The sequence below is a fragment of the Solenopsis invicta genome, chromosome 5, assembly GCF_016802725.1.
Source record: "Solenopsis invicta isolate M01_SB chromosome 5, UNIL_Sinv_3.0, whole genome shotgun sequence".
NCBI classification, from domain to species: domain Eukaryota; kingdom Metazoa; phylum Arthropoda; class Insecta; order Hymenoptera; family Formicidae; genus Solenopsis; species Solenopsis invicta.
The window spans coordinates 17499553-17517608 of NC_052668.1; the positions used below are offsets into that span (position 1 = coordinate 17499553).

The 18056-nt window shown below is 33.7% G+C and overlaps 2 protein-coding genes and 1 non-coding gene across 4 annotated transcripts in view; all 3 read left to right on the forward strand.

Moving 5' to 3' along the window:
- The window catches only part of LOC105205779 (zinc finger SWIM domain-containing protein 8), a 71857-nt gene extending 58810 nt beyond the window's left edge, over positions 1–13047 (forward strand). For both annotated transcript variants that reach the window (XM_026131787.2, XM_011175283.3), the window contains exons 15-22: positions 57–549; positions 635–766; positions 850–1063; positions 1157–1440; positions 1513–1617; positions 1701–2068; positions 2177–2326; positions 2413–13047. In XM_026131787.2, coding sequence (XP_025987572.1) covers positions 57–549; positions 635–766; positions 850–1063; positions 1157–1440; positions 1513–1617; positions 1701–2068; positions 2177–2326; positions 2413–2479 — 1813 coding nt within the window. In that variant the 3' untranslated portion in view covers positions 2480–13047. The remainder of the gene's footprint in view (positions 1–56; positions 550–634; positions 767–849; positions 1064–1156; positions 1441–1512; positions 1618–1700; positions 2069–2176; positions 2327–2412) is intronic.
- A 1211-nt stretch (positions 13048–14258) lies between these two features.
- LOC113003227 lies at positions 14259–16945 on the forward strand. Its single transcript, XM_026131788.2, has one exon. It carries the CDS (start codon positions 15149–15151, stop codon positions 16943–16945), a length of 1797 nt encoding a protein of 598 aa, XP_025987573.2. The 5' UTR covers positions 14259–15148.
- Positions 14386–14467, forward strand: Trnas-aga. Its single transcript has one exon. It is a non-coding gene; the product is annotated as a tRNA-Ser (tRNA).
- Positions 16946–18056: the final 1111 nt, after the last annotated feature.

The window sequence follows — 18056 nt, forward strand, 5'->3', positions numbered from 1 at the left end:
TATTACAATGTGATGTATATATTTTGCATCAATTTATACTTGTTTTGATCGTCTAGATATAAGAGTAAAAGGCTATATCCGTCTATTCCCAATCAACCGTCGGAAGCAAGCGCGCACTTCATGTGCGAATTAGCGAAGACTGTCTTATCGAAGGCTGGTGGTACCAGTTCAACTTCATTATTCACTCAACCATCCACTAGTCAAAATCATCATGGTCCCCATAGAGCGCTTCATATGTGTGCTTTCCAACTTGGCTTATATGCCCTTGGTCTCCATAATTGCGTTAGCCCGAATTGGCTCAGTCGTACATATTCAAGCCACGTGTCTTGGATAACCGGCCAAGCAATGGAAATCGGAGCTCCAGCAATTTGGTTCCTTATTGACAGCTGGGAAGGACACCTGACGCCGCCGGAAGCTGTCAGTATAGCTGATAAGTCTTCAAGAGGTAGCGATCCGAATATGGTTAGAGCAGCTGCGGAACTTGCTTTATCTTGCCTACCGCATGCACACGCTCTTAATCCTAATGAAATTCAGAGAGCTATATCTCAGGTACGTATAATCATACATGTAATCAGATGTATTATGTACAAAGAAATAGTTATTGAATCTTTTATTTATTTATTTATTCTTTCAGTGCAAGGAACAAAGTGAGGCCATGCTAGAAAAAGCTTGTATCACTGTGGAGAATACTGCGAAAGGGACTTCTGGTGTTTATCCAGAGGTACTTTTTCAGGTGGCAAAGTATTGGTACGAGTTATATCTTCGGGTAAGTTTAAATAAAATAAATTATTATTTGATAATATAAATCTCGATTAATTTATTAAATGCTTCTCTTTTTTATTTTGGCAGCAAACTCCCGGTGGAGATCAACAGGATGAGATTCCTTATGATCCTCTACAATTAGATCTTAATGGGGTATTACTAGTTGATCCAGGACCATCTGTGGATTTGTCAAATACTCAAATGATGCCCGGACCGGCACAGACGGTTGTCGTTACCAGTACACAACCACCACCGCCTCAGCACTACACTCATCCAACAATTACGACTCTGGCACCTTTAGGTAGAATTAATAATTTTTTCTATTTTAGAATTGAAATTCTTTCTTTCATTGAATTTTTTGTCATATTATAAATGTCATATTATAATGTTCCAGGCGTTGGCATGCCGTACGCCATGGGCCCTTATAGTTTTGTACATCCTCATCATTCTATCGCGACGTTCAGTGGTCCGATGCCTTCGCACAGAGTCACTCTACCACCTGCGCCACACATGCAAATGTATCATCCATTTCCACATCATCCTGGACATCCTCAACATCCACCGCATCCACATCATCCATCTCCGGCTGCTCCACCTCCACCTGGACCATATTATACACCGCAACCTCCACCGACACCAGGAACGCGTCATTTATACACGATGCAACAGCCTATACCAGTAAGTATGGTTCTACAGTTAATTTTTAATCTATATATGTATTAAGAAATATAATTTTTCATCTTTATTCAGGTCCAAGCGGGAGTGGCGGGTCCTCTTCCTGGACAAAACAGTTTACCTGGTCCCGCATTAGTTCAAACGCAATCTATAATATCAACTGTGAGAGCTCAACCTCAGGTAATCCTCAACGATATAGTATATGTTGTACTAATGTAATGCATTTAGCTATAAATAAAATGGTTGATTTCTTCGTTTTACAGGTTCATAGACAAAACCAGACATTTAATCAACAACAATTACGGACTCTTGTTTCTGCATACCGTGTAGGTATGCTAGCATTAGAAACTTTGGCTCGCAGAGTGCATGATGATCGGCCTCAAGCCAAATACGCGCGGAATCCGCCCTATGGGGAGGATGTTAAATTCTTGCTCAGAGTTGCGAAACGGCTTGGTACCCAATACATGCATCAAATTTGCATCTGTGCTGTAAATAGCATTGTGAGCCCTTTTGTCCTTCACCATGTTGCTCTGGAAGCAGCTCAATATCTTGCTAGAAATAATCCAACGCTCATCGTGCAGCACTTGAGATCTGCCTTACTGGCTCCACTAGTACACAAATGCCAACAAATGTTAGTACTTTTTTATTCTATAAAAAGAATAAAATAAAAGATAATAGACAAGTCTTTTATAATGAGTTAATGTCTGTATTAATAACAACTTATTAATTCTTATTTTAGGTATATTCAGTGCATGCATCAAAAATTATATCATTTAACAGCTGGCGATTACGAAGAATTTGCTAGTATTGTTTGTGCAGCAAGGGCTGCTTTTCAAATCAATCCGGAAGGAAATACTCAATTCAAAGAGTGGTTACAATCGATCAAAAGGTAAATTAAGTATAAAAATATCTTATGATATGTGAATATAAATAAAACGGAGAGAAACTTGGGAGAACAATCTTTTTTTTTTACAGATCTCAATCTTGTAATAAAGATTTATGGGCGCAGATCAACGCAGCGCTACAACAGACCGGCAAATGACACAGGACGGAGCCAGGCGTGACGTGGCTCACTTCCCTTCCTCCTCACCCTCAACCATCCCTGCCGCCTCCACCACCGACAACTCTCGTATTACAGCATCAACATCCCTGTCACCCCCATCCACAGAGCGTCGTATGCGTTCACGGGCTGGCTACAGTCAATAAGCTCGCTTGGGATAAAATCTCCATACCATGCATCATTGAGGAACCGGCAGCGCATCAGATGCCGCCACCTCCTCAACACCAGATAACCGGGCCACCGGGACCATCTGCATGGCAAGAGCCAATCGACAGCCGTGGTTCTCAGGGGATTAATAACAGAGACGAGCGAGATTTATCTCAAGTTTAGTTAATGTATCTAGAAACGCGTGAGTAGTTGATGATGATCAAGATGATCAATTGAAGAGGATATATGAGTTAGATTAGGTTTAATATGAATAAGTGAAAACAGCTTAATGTATAAGCTTGTGTGTTAAGTTTTACATATATGCATTATCGCTTGCATGATAAGATTTACATAGAAAAAAACATTCAGTGCGCTGATTTTTATGTAAGGATCTTCTGCATAAAGTGATATGTGTATATTATATTAACGGCCATGAATCAAAATTCATGTTCTGACTTGGAGTCATATCGGACGTGCGAGCGAGTCATAAAGTACTCACAGCATTTCTTTATATTAAGATAAATTAATTTTGAATAAATATGAATAAGCTCAATATATCTAATCGGATTGGATCGGTAATATTATGATTGGTCGAAGATTCAACGTGATTTATTAGTCAAGGACATCTCGTTTTGCCAGATACAATTCTTCATCGCAAAATGTCATATCTTTTTGATATTTTTTTTTCTTATAGAGACAATTGCAGTATATGATTACAATCATCAATTTTTTTCTCTAAAAATTCATATTTACTTCATATTTGAGAACATAGTAAATATTTTGAAAAAATGTTGCTTTTTATTTAATTTATTATCGTATCCCTGAATGCGACACAATTAATGCCAATAATAAAATAAATGTAACCAGAGAAATTTGATTGTATTCATTCTAATTTAAAACTAATTTTTTTATTGATGTCAGATAAAGGACCTATTTTGTGAAGAAAATTTTGGAAAGAAAATGCACGTTTCCGTTTTCAACAGAATATTTACCAGTTGCATTTTTATTGAGACGGATCATAGAAATCAATCTTCCTGTTATTATTAAATTACTTGAATCCGAGATTATGTTGACTAATGACAAAAAAATATAGTAGAATATCATTCAAATAAAATTAAAAGACGAAAGGATATCTTAAGTATAACAATCATAAAAGTAAAATAAAAAAAGACAATTAAAATTTTTCATCTATTTGAAGCTTATCAAATATTTCTTGATGAATGAAGAAATAGAATTTTTATAAATTAATAAGAAAGAATTAATATGTAAAATAACATTTATGTTGGATCTTAAATGAAGGAGCAGTTTGTCGCATATCGAAACCGCCTCAAAAAAATCGATGTAATTCTTTTTCTAAAAAAGAAAAGTAATGCAGTTCTCCATGAATTTTAAAGAAGTTGGTGGCAGAACACCTATACTGCATTCACTATTTTTATTTTATTTTCATTTTTTTATATTAAAAAGAATCGGAAAAAAATACAAAAAAGAGGAGGAGATAGAAGAAAGGAATAATATATTTAATTTATATCACAAATTAAATTTATATTTGAAAATTAATTACGTAACTTTATTTAATTTATTTTCAAATATAACTAATAAAAAAATACATTAATCGAACGATATTTAATATTATATAGAATTAGTATGTAGTATGATACAATTCGAATATAATATAAAAAATACTGTGCTGAGAAAGTTTTCTTACCAGCAGAAACATAAATTAATTTATATTAGATTGAATAATTAAATAAATTTAGTATATAATATATAAAAAAAATGTTCTTATCCTTTTATATTGAGTTTTACATGTGGACTGAATATACTGTGTAAGAGTGAAGAACTGTATAACTTTTTACTACATCTTTTTACTACTACTTTTTACTAACTGAAAATCAGAAAAAGTGGCTTATTAATTAAAAAATTCAGAAATCAAATAAGATAGAGCGATGCCGAGACGCAAGTGAAAATTTTTTTTCTCATAATTTTTCAAAGAAAAAGAGAAAAAGTCAAGTGAAATTTCTTGATATGATTCTATTTATCTTTTATTTCTGGTTCTATTTTTATTTCTTGACGTGTCACTGATATATCTTGTATACTTTTGTATTTTACATTTGAACTGTACATCTAATATGCTTGCATCTTACTTATTTTACGTTTAAACTGTTCTAATATGGTATTACCATTTGTAACTTATCTGTCTATGTTTGAACTTCACAACTGTCACAATTTATGTTTGTCTTTTTACGGTGCATTATATCGCGTCCGGCATCCTTTTATTATACTTTTTCTACAAGTGGAATGGTTCACTTATGATGTGTAATTATATTTTTTAACATAAAGTATTTCTAATTATTTACTATTGCTCTCTTATTTTACACAGAATAATGAAACAGTCAAGAAAATACATTAGTTGAACAAATTGATTTTGCCAAGCCTATATATATATATATATATATATATATATATATATATATATATATATATATAGTATCGATTTTTGCATCTGACAGACCAGTTACGCGAACTATTTTGTTTGCATTCACTCAAATAAAAAACATCATTTGAAGAATAACAGAACACAAATTTTAATATTTCCAACTGTAGAAATACCTAATTGAACATGTTGTAAACAGACATGCATCGAGTGATGACATACAAATTTCTCGACATTCAACTGTTGTTTTTTAATATCTGGTTTGTTGATTGAGATCGATCTGTTGGTTTATTAATTTTTTTAGTATTAATTTTCTTGGTCATTTGTTACATAGAAAATATAAACCAACGAAATGCAACGATATAATATATATATATTATATGTTATATGTTATAATACATATTATATATCGTAATGTATACGTTGTATATTATTTATTAAATACTATATATAAATATGTATAAAACATACATATGCTGAATAAAAAATTTCATTCCCGTTACGTAAAAGCATGATAGAGACGAACATTGTTTTGAATCTCAATTATGTGCTGTATGACGTGAGATATATGAATTGCAAAACAACTTGATGATAGCAATCCTATACTGCATATTTACAGCTTTTTTTTTTAAAGATAAATGGGAAAAGAAATAAAAAGAAGGAAAAGCTCGAAAGGATTAAGCATAAAAGTATAAGAATTGATAATTCATTAAATTTATAAAATGGTATTAATGTTAGAATGTAACCTGGAAAAGATATTCTTCTGAATTTTTACCGACGTAAAACATGTAAATTGGATTAAGACATGAACAATTAAATAAGTTTAAATGTATGCTATAGCGAATAAGTTGACGCAAATTCTGTTGGATGCAGCAGTGCGCATTAGTGCAGATTAGATGTACGATTTAGGTGTACGTAAATTTAAAAATTTTAAAACCACATGCATAGAGATAACTATATCAGTTAGATATAGTATATCGGCATAAGAACGAGCAGCGAAGAACGAGTAAAATAAAATCTATTAAAAACTTTTTTTAGCATATTGCTTTGTAGGCGAATAAGCGGGATTCCCATAATGTGAATCGAATTCACGAATGAATGTTGCGGATGTTGTTCATCGTTTATTCGCTAAAACTCGTTTTTATGCTTTTACATTTAGGAAAATTAGCGTATTTTAAATTTTAGTCTGTATCCAACCGAATCCATTTATATTAAGGGGGTATACTCATCTAGATTAGTCCAAACAAATCAAAACAAAGCCTAAAATGAATTTTTTTTGTAGGAAAATGAACAGAGACAAAGTAGTCGAATTTATTTCATTGTAAAGATTGTATTTTTCTTCTGTCATTTAAATTTTATTAAGAAATAATTAAAAATTGCATCGTTATTAAAATTCTTGAAAAACTTGTTTTCAAAAATACGCTATAAATAATTTGCTATTAATGAACACAATAGAAAAAAACGAGAAAGACCTTTCGTTATACTTATGGGAATCTCAAAGATCTATCTAGCGCACTCGCCGGGCTCGAACTTACTCGATTAATGTCGTAACTTTTCCATTTTTCGTCGAATCGATTTATAGAAACATTCTTTAGATATCAAACTTTAAAAATAAGTAAAAAATATCGATTTGTTGAACCCTTCTAGATGAATATACCTTCTTAAGTTTTTCATGTACATATTAAACTTAAATACTTTGTGACTCGCACGATTAACGTGAAAAAGAACAATGCTACCACGTGCGTTTCCGCGAATCAGATAATTATTATGATACATTGAACATCAGAATTCCCGATGAAGTAATTTATAAAAGCGTCTTTTGCGTAAAGAAGCGATGTATGTGTATTATATTAACGTTAAGAATCAAAATTCACGTTTGGACTTTGACTCACGTCGGAAGAATCATCGAATATCATTTTTTGCGAGACCATTTCTTTGGGTTAATTTCGCATCTCTGGCCGCAATTAGATAGGAAAATTTTACTTTCACTGATAGATAGACTTAATTATTGTCTTATTTTATTTTTGTAAACAAACAAGTTTAAATAACGATGATGTCTATTTATGTAACAGTATAGTAGTACGAAATCCGTATATATATATAGATAATTACTTAACGTTATATATACATTTTGATGAAAGTACGTTTTTACTATCTTCTAGCACTTTACTATTCTCTAACGGACCATTACATCTTCTTATTTTCTTCTTTTTTTCATCCCGTCACTTATATTTCATTTCGCTTTTCATTGTAACAGATTTCATAGATTTACATTATGCCGATCGTAACGTATTCTTATTTGTCATTATTGACAGTTCGTAAACGAAATGATCTCTGTAATTTTTAAATTAAATAATTTGAGATATATAAATATATATATATATACATAAATAAAGAAGATAAATATTACAGTCAACATATCAGCTTCAATGTTGAGCCGTCTTGTCCATACAACACCAGCCTCCAACGAAATACAACTGGAAATATCTCGTCTTTATTTTTTTTTAATACCTTATTTAACATGCGTTACATTTTTTGTTTTTCTGTTCTTTTCACATTTTTTTCCGAAAAGAATATATTGTAACATAACGTGTTTCTTACTGCCTTATTGAAGATAATTAACATAGGCTCGTAAATGAGATAATTATGAAACCATTTTAATATATTTTGCGTTTTTGACATTACACCTTTAAATCACTTGTTGTGCTATCATGAAAAAGATGAAAAGAGTTCATTGCTTACGTTATCTGGTAGCCTAAGTAAGTTAAAAAAATTAAATAATCTAAATACCGTGATGTATATGCGGTAAGAGAGAGAAGATTTATTTTCACTATATAATTAAATGCTTATAACATACATACACGCACGAGTAGCACGCCGCGCGAGGTATATTACAAGCTTGAACAATTGTTATTGTTTTTAGTATGAACTCTGAACAGTGCCTCGTCAAAATCTATGTGAAACTCTTTCCACAAGAGCCGAGAGACGTTCTACATAAGGTCTACTGTCTGTAATTCGTCTATGATATTGTTTACTGTCTGTAATTATGTAATTCCTTGTTAATTCAACATGTAAGTGGCTCGTAAAATACTGAAGTGACATCGACAAGTATTGAACAAGTATCAGACTCGAACGCGTTCTGTAAATCGTTTAGAATCGCTGCACTTTGTCGTGTTAAGATAGATTTAATGAACGTGTACGTTACTCGCGAGTGCAGTCAACATTTGCCTTAAAAAAATTGAGCTGATCGCAGCGATACTTACTACAGGTGTGGTAGTCTGATTCATCTGATTAATCTTACTGGCAATGTCTATTCTGCGTCTTTGAGACTTGAAGCCCGTAGCAAATTCTCTACGGAGACCACGATCACGAATTGGAGATTGGAATTTGATCAATCGGAACGAAATGAATTAAAATTATAATTATTTGATTGATCAAATTCTAATTTTTAATTTTCAATCGTCGATCTCTAATACGGGCTCGACATCAGTCTGACGATTGACACGTTTGGAAAGTTCTAAAGGCAGAAATGGCATTCTGCTTCGGTATCTTATAACGCGTAACGTAATTCGTATTGATGTTTTTTTGTAATAGCGTTTCAGATAATGCCGAATGAGATTCAAAGAGACTACATATTCGTAGACAAGTGAAAGGCGTTGTGTAGACTTAAATACGTACGCGAGAAGCATTTTAAATGGCACTGCCACTAATTTACAATATCGTGACGATGATGATTGTGATTTGGAAGAGCAATATCAAGCGTTCATCAGCATCGCGTCGCATCGCGACGTTGATGCTGCGAGCATCGGGAATAGATATGTTCTTCGCATTCACGAAGTTAAGGCTGCGCTTCAGTATTTTTCAAAAACACGATGCAATTTATACAACTCCTTCGTCTCTCATTATCTTCTTTAATGTTTTACGAAAAAAAACATCTGTCGTAAAAGATTAACTTTCCGAAATTAATTTCTGACGTTTCGAAGTATGATTATTAACTGTATTACGAAAACAAAAATTACGGACATATCAGTAAAATTATTTTGTGATAATATTAACTCGTTAATGATTTTACACACAAATTGTATTTTTACTCTGTTCGATAGTAACTGATTGATCATGTTTGCCCTTCCTATCATTTATTTTTTTAACATGATAGAAAAACTGAAACGCTGCATCGAGCTTTAACTACCGTGCTCTCTCCACTTGTTACACAGACAGTTAACAATATTATACAAATACTTCGTGTCACGATTAAAAAGATATTACTTGGGTAAAGAAGACGTATATATAGAATATGTTTCGTTCGTACATTTCTTATGTATTCAGCAACATCAAATGATCCGCAGATGGATTCGCTGCTCTCGTCTAGATGGAAGTATATTTGATCTAGATACATTTGCGTATTGTACGTATAATAATCGATAACAATACGCTCGTAGAATCGTAGAGACGTCTCATTAGCCTACTTATGATTACAAGATTTTTAGTATTAGAGACTGTGGTCCATATATCTCGCGAAGAGAGGACGCACTTAGGATGAGGGTAATGTCCTTCCGCGCGATGGACACACACACACACACACACATTATATATATATATATATATATATATATATATATATATATATATCAGACATATATCATGTATTTAGATAATAAATGTAGGCTGTTAGAATATATTATCTATTTTACGTACCGTAAGTTTTAAGATGATATTGCACCAGAGTATTTCTCATTCTTAATTCGTGTGATCGTTTTACAAAATTGGAACAGTAACGATGCAACGCAATAGAAAAAAATAGATAAAAATAAAAATATAGCAATTAATATAAAAATTTTTGAGTGAAATAAAAATTTCTTTTTACTACGCACTTGTTTGAGCAATTTCACTTAATTTACGGTACGTACTTGTAAAATACAAATTTTTGTACGTGCTTGTACATGAAAATTCGCAAAAACACGAAGTATGCGTGTACTTCAACGTTTATGCGAATATTTTATGTGGTGTGTTATAAAACACTTGTGTTTCTCTACTGAAAGAAAGAGGAACAGAGATCTCCAAGAAGCCAATGGACATAACATTTCCACGCGATTATTGTGACTTTACAAGCTGACTTTAACTCTTGAAGGAAGAAAATTGTGCTGAAATATTATTATTAAATCAAAGACATTGATATTATAATTACATCTTAAAAAAGAGAGCCGAAGGGAAAGAATTGTAGTACCACGTTTTACGGACTATAAAAATCTCGAGAGAATTTGATTTTTCACGAAGAGAAGTGAAGAAGTGAAAATATCGATAATGCTACAGAATAAAGATATGTCGATATTAAAATGTCGACATTGTGCGCAATTTTTTTGTTATGTATAATGTAATATATTTTGATTTGATTATGCGTTATTAAGATAGATAATTGCCATTTTATTTTAACATGAAGAATCATACTTCTGAAATCTCTAATGCATTATGTATATGTATTAGACTCAACTCTCCTGATTGAGTCATCGTAACGAACTGGCGAGTGTATAAATTTTTGATAATCTTTTTCCATTATGTATCGACGCAACATATGTGTACAGCAATCACAGTAAATTGAGATCTTATAATTTGATTGTAAATTATTATCGTTAAAGCTGCTCGACTATTTTTTTTGTACCATTTTCTTTATCAGCGATATATCTATCAATATTTTTTCGATTATTTGCTCAATTTATATCCGATTTCATCAATTTGATGGATGTGCCGATAAGTTATATATATACAATTCCATATATAGTTCACATTGACATACTTTAATCGAACTGTTTAAACATGTAATGAAAAAAAAATAAAAAATAAAAAAATGCGAGACAAGATGTGAGGAAAGAGATATCTAGCATCGTGTAAGAATTGTAGCGACATCGATGATGCGCGTGTAATGAACTGTGGATGAAACTAAAGGAACGCAATCCAGAGCTGAAGTTCCTTCCGCCTTTCTATCGGAAGTAGAAGTCTCTTTTTTAGCGGCACCAGCGACAAAAAAAGATTTGGACATTTTTAACGATGTAAATGATAACTATTGGGCGCAAGACGCTGTGCTCGCTTCTTTCAGTGATTCAATATATATGTACTTTTACCCTCTTATTAAATATAATAGAAATATTTAATGTAAGTATCTCAATAACGAAATGATGATACCTACTCTCTAAATTCATTTTTCTACTTTTAAAGCACCGCAATAATTTCATCTGTTTCCATAATTAAAATGTTATTTAAGTAAATCAAACTCGTGTCGTCTGTCGCTTGACAAAACAATAATTAATTACTCGCACGGTTTGTATCAAATTGGCCCTATTTTTGTTCTGCCTTTATCTCGTAAGCGAGACAGATTTGTAGTTTGAGAAATACATTAGGAAATATTTATACTGTAAATATATACGGGCCCGTATTGCCGCTCGATCGCGATTACGAGGGACACGACATTCTCTCGAAGCGCAGTAGAAAATAAAATAAAAGATTCGGCGAGAGACCGCGAAATTCGATCGCGCCGAATATATTTTTCGAGGGACGACGAATTTTTGAGAGAGAGAGAGAGATATAACGAAATTTCAATTTCCCCCCCGCCCCGGTTCGAAAAAGTCGAGTCCTTGTCGTGGTACGATCCTGCGACATCGTAGTAGTTGATTACTCTTATCGAAGTATAATACGTAAGTTTTAAATATTAAGATCAGTCCGCAGCTTTGTGGAGACGCCGAGCGCGCGGAGAATTGTATTCATTATATTATAAAAAGCCCGATATCGAAAGATTTAATCAGCGCGTTTACCAACGCGCAAATCTAATTTACCTGTGGGTTAGATCTCTTTACAAATAACTTTAAGAAATAAAAGCGATTTCTACAGTCTCCACATCGCTGTGCTGTTCTGCATAAATATATGAAAATGCGCGTTGATTGTGTAAAAAAAAAATTGATTATGTCGTTGATAACTCCGGTGTCAGAAGCGAACATTACGTTGCCTCAGAAACCTCCCCGTTTGGACCCAGGATTTCTAATTTACTCGAAGAACGTTTCGAGATGAGAAAAAAGTGTTTATAAAAAAAAAAATAATAAAATGTTACTAATTAACACACCGTGCTGCATGCACATCGGCTTTAACCGCGTTGCGGATTTAGGTATTGTAGAACACTCTTAAACTTTCGTGTGCCACGTAGGATAGGCCTGACGTTCGACGAATCCGATCGCGAGAGGGGAGAAAAGTAATTTTGATACGAAAGCCCCGCGGCTTTATTTGTAATCCGCTATTGGCATTGATTTGAGACTGTCAGGCGCGCGTCCGATGCTATAAATTACCGTCTCTCGCACGTGCGGGCTGCGGAATAAACTGGTTAGGCCTATCTTGCTCTCAATCAACATTGTCATTTGAGATACATTCGTCATGATCATCAATATATCAGGTTTACTCTTCAGGTCATCGAGTAGAACGTAGAGTTTTTCAACTTCTAGGTGTTAAAAGGATATTTTATAAGCTATAAGAATGTACGCATATTATATCTATATACAGACACGTATATATTATATCACGTAAGGGCATTATGCGTGTGTAATATATACTATAAATAAATAAAAAAAAAATATATATATATATTCAAATGTACAATTTTACATCGTGGATGTATTGTTATAGATTAACCGCGTAAAGGTGGCCTCGTCACGCTCTAACTTTGGAAGAACGAGGCCACTTTCGCTTGCTCTTTTACGGAAGACACGTAAGAGTATATACATATATAAATATACATAAATATATAAATATAAATATATATATATATATAAAATTTGTCATTATATTCCCGCTAAGGTACTTATTATTAATGGCTATTACGGCATGGTAATCGTGAATGTTGTGGAGTGGATCTATTTATGAATCCGTCGATCGTTAATGTAATCAAACGTGTTCTGCGTGACTTTTAATAATAGAACACTTTAAAACTGATCATGCCCCGCATCTTTTCTTCTTCGCCCATCTTAACTCACCTTGACATCATCCAGAAAATATCTCTAAGCAACGCACTCCCATTTGAATATGTGCCACAAGAGAATGATTAATAAAGAACAGTAAAGATAATGAAAACGAAACTTATTTTCTTCATCCAACAATTTTATAGTTTTATTGAACATTACTTTCTTTTTTTTTTATTATAAAGCAAATTTATTGTATACTAAAAAATTAAGTCTTGTTGATTTAAAAATCTGATAGATTTAATTAGTATGTCTGTTTAAAAATGGACGAATCAGAAATCTTATAGAAATTACCAGATTTTATTGAAGTCTATCAAACGTTTTATAAAATCTCGAGTCCTATTATAATAATCAGAAATTTTGCTTGGTTTCATTAAAGTGCAATCATATATTAATATAACAAAATCATTTTTTTTTTCAGTGTAAGCTTGACGCTCTTTTTGACATAATAAATAATTTCGTTAGCAAGAGAGTCTGCCGCTTGCTTATTATTAAATCAGAAAATAAATTTTTTTAAAGAAGTATTGGAGGAGGCACTTATTAAAAAATATGTTTGCTATCTTCGCTTATCTTGATGTCATTTGGAAAATAATGACACGCATTTTCTTCTCGTCTCGAATATATTTAAGCATAAGGCATATATTACAAAGGAATAATAAAGGAAATATCTAAAGATAATAAAAGTATTAACTAACGATAATAAAAGTAGTAACGAAGAAAATTCACTTCTTACATACAGTGATTTTATGTAGTATTATTTGATATTTTTGCTAAGTAATTTTATTATAAGCTCAATGTTCTCGACATCATAAATCGATAAGGTTATTTTGTTATTAAAAAATTTATTGTTTGTGTAAAATATTAAATCAGAAAAATATGCATATTATTTAAAAAACCATGAAAGTATTATTTTATTAAAAGATATTTTTTTTACTCCCAATTTTCGTTTATCTCATCCTGAATTCCACGCGTTTTTGTCTAAGCACGCTACAAGGTGGAATAATAAAGTTAACAATGACAGAAACTTATACTTTTTTTTATGTAATAATCTTATACAGCTTTAATTGATATTTCTTCTTTTTTATTGCCAAGTATAAATTTATCATAGGTTTAATATTTTTATATATCGATAAAACAGCGATAAATCAGCAAAATAATTTTATTAATAAAAACATTCTATTTTGTCGTTTGTGTAATATATTTAAATAGAAAATAAGTATATAATAAGTAATAAAAGATGATATAAATTCTCTCGTTACAAATTATATTCGAAGTTCACAATGAAATAATGAAAATGAAGCGCAACAGCCATAGCAGTCGTGGCCGAGTGGTTAAGGCGTCTGACTAGAAATCAGATTCCCTCTGGGAGCGTAGGTTCGAGTCCTACCGACTGCGAGGGTAGTTTTTTTTTCAACCTATATTATAGTTTTTATTTTTTTACTTCCATAAATCGATATACGCAAACAATTGCTAAATGGATAATCAAATAATCATTGATCATTCAATATTTTTATATTTTATAACAACTTATAGGTACTGTAGAAATATATAAATTGTAATGTCATACGAGTCTATTTCGTAATTGATGTCGCAATAAGAGATATTAGTGTTACAATTGCGTCAATATATCATGTTTGCTGTATCAGTTATCGATATTTCTTTCCAAATCCAAGATAAGCCATATCCGTATCGGTAACGATTATTATAGAAGAGAGAATATAGGAAATTGTAACGATACAAGCGAACGGTTATTAATCATAAATGGACGGAGAATAAATTTATGAAAAAGAAATGATCCTCGGTAAATCATATTAGGATTATTCCGTAAAAACGTTCTGCCTGCAATTATAGATAAAATCAGTTTAAATGATTTATTGTAATCGTTTATTTTATGTTCTCCACAATATCTCTTACGATATCTATGCTAAGATATTTTTATGTGTGACCAATTGAATGATGACGGATCAATAGCTTCACGACCTCAGACTTAAGAGTGTACGCGTACCTATATGTATAGGAACAACGGCGTTCTCTATTCCTATTCGATACACAGCAAGCGGAGCGTCTAAAAAAAAGATGATAATAACAAGTGCCATTTATCTTTTTGCCTTTTTAACAATAGACATCGCTCATTCGAATTTTTATGAGAAACCCCATGTTGACCAAACGATACAAAAGATTTTACGTTCAATCGGGCAACAGGATGTAATTATCAGGATTCAGAAATACGAAATCTATGACGGGGTACAGCGTCTACTTGACATCGTGGCTCGTAACATGGCAATAACGTGGCCGACGCAGATTCTTGTCTCCGGGAAAGTAACGGGTTTTGGCTTCCAGCCGGAAGACCTGGCTTCTTCCCGCACTCTGCTGATCTACATTTACGCGTCGGATGAAAATATCGACGACGCGGAACTGAACGCCATGCTGGACGACATAAACTCGATATCTCATCCTAAGCATATGCCGAAGCTGCTGTTGTTAATCGGTTCGAATAAAGGTACATTGGACACGCGGCATCAACTCGAACACCTATGGAATCAGAAACTTTTCGACGTGATTATCCTAGAAGTGTCCTTTCTCCCGCGCTACTCAGAACCAGTTTTCGTGGCTGTACACCGTTTCAACGGATTCAATGAGAATTACTCGAGAGTGACCGTGTATGAAGATGATATCGACTGGTATCCGAACAAGTTACGGGACATGCACGGCGGCACGTTCCAGGTGATGTTCGAGGACAAGCGTCCTTATGGTACTTTGGAAAACGGCATTGTAGGCGGCCTGGCCAAGCTGTTTATGAATGCGCTATCAGACGCCGTAAACGGTACGGTGGTTCATACGAGCGACTTGCAGGAGAACGACATGAGGTACAGTGCCGAAGGACTCGTGTACGAAGACTGGTACAGCACGCAGCACGAGCACACTATCGCCATCGGCGACGACAGAATCTGCGCGCTGGTCCCGGCGATGCCGCCAGCAAAGTTCCTCATTGATTTTTGGAACATCATCATCACGATCCTGTTCGGTTTTCTGCTGGCGGTGGTTATGTGGTGCGTCTCGTTGATCATGAACGTCAGCGAACGAGTCCGCGATCCCCTGAACACGATCAGCTTGATCCTCGGCAAGGCGCCGCTTCGCGGACCCCGCAGCCTCGTGGAGAAGATACTATTCCTCGCTATGGTGATGACCGTGGAGGAGTACACGATCATCTTTCAGGCGGAATTGCTCGAGTTCGTGGTGGAGTTCGCGGTTAATATGCGCGTGTCCACCTTTCAGGATCTGTACAACACGGGCCTGAAGGTGGTGGTCACACCGGTTGTGTACGACGAGCTCGCGGCCACCGAGGGTCTGTCCCCCGAGTTCATGAAGAGATTCGTGAGCTCGGTCGACGAGTTCCAAAATCAATCACTATACGGGATGGATATCACGAAAGCGTACTTTATGTCCGAGATTGAGGGTAAATTGAAGGAGACCAAGTTGAAACGTATATATGGCAAATGGCTCTTCAGACTTTCTGATCTATGCATTTTGTCGCATTATCGCGTGCACAAGCTCCGGATAAAGTCGCCTTTCAAAAATGAAGTTAACAACGTGCTGCTCTCATTGGTGGAGTCTGGCTTCGTGGTGAAGTATGTCGACGATTTTTGGAAAGACGAAAAATCAGGACGCAAGAGCGAAAGCGGAACAATGAGTCTTAGGGATCATTCTGTGTATGTCGCTTATCTCGTTATTATAGTAGGTCATATTATGTCCCTCGTTATATTTTTAGGAGAGATAATAGCGGATCGAGTTTCGAAACGCCTGCCCCTTTCTTTCGGTTATTGCAAATCGATAAAAATGTCAAAGCAATCGAAAGTGCTAAAGATTCAGTAGCACATAAATTAATTTATAAATAATTTAAATTAATTGAATAAGTAAAAGTTAATTTTAAAGTTGGTTTAAAATGTATGCCTGCGAAAATGTTTTAGAGTTGCACGTATTGTTTTAATATCTTATATTACCGCATTCCATTGTTTGTCGTCGCATCGCACAAACTAGAAACTAGATGAGTCTAATAGAATAATTATAATATCAAAAGATTAAATTTTACTTTAGTAAAATCAAGTTTACCATATTTTGGTAATTAAATAATTAAATTAATGCTTCTAAATTGTTTCATCTTCTACACGAGAAAAATTGACCGAGAATTATGTGAGAAATTTGAAAAATAAAGTAAAAATATAAAAAAAAAATAAAAATACACTATATTATTTATAGGTAGCAGTAAACGTGTGCGTTTTAGTATAAAGCATTTTAATTTAATCGCGACGATACGATTCAAAAATAGATTAATCAAAATATCTTAGATTGTAAATTTAGATGCTTTATTCGTTGATTAAAAGAGACAAGTCCCGCGGTGCGATAGAATATTATCTCATGAAGGACATATGTGACTAGAACTGTGAGAGGCGAGTTTAACAAATAAGAGTACGTCACAAGCATGAACATTGCTCTTCATTCGCTCAATAAATCCTTGCAAAACAATTTACAATTTGCATTTCGTTTAAGATTTGACACCAATAACGCGGCAGAAATACGCCCGGCAACTGGCACGGCGTCAGTCTGCGATATCGCACGATAAGCATTTGGGCTTTTTGTATTGTGAAACGTTATTGTGACTTCGTAATGAGATCTATTTTCACCACTATGTAATCAACGGATGTTCTTGTAGCACTGAAATAATTGACAAAGTAGTGTTGTAAAGATAATAATATCTAAGACAGATAACCATGAGATAAAACGCGCGCTGTTGGAAAAACAATATTTTAAAAATATAAAGAGGTCATAAAGTTTCCACACAAAAATTACGTCAGATAGTGGACTCCCTTATCGAGTCAATTATTATAATTACGGTCTGTGCAGACGACAGATTGCTAGCTCTTTTCGAAGGCGCATCGCTGTGATGTAACAAGAACTATTTTTTTTTAGAAATTATTAGGCAATG

What these genes read in the sequence shown, in the direction of transcription:
- LOC113003227 (XM_026131788.2), top strand. Translation starts at nt 15,149, where the DNA reads ATGATAATAACAAGTGCCATTTATCTTTTTGCCTTTTTAACAATAGAC.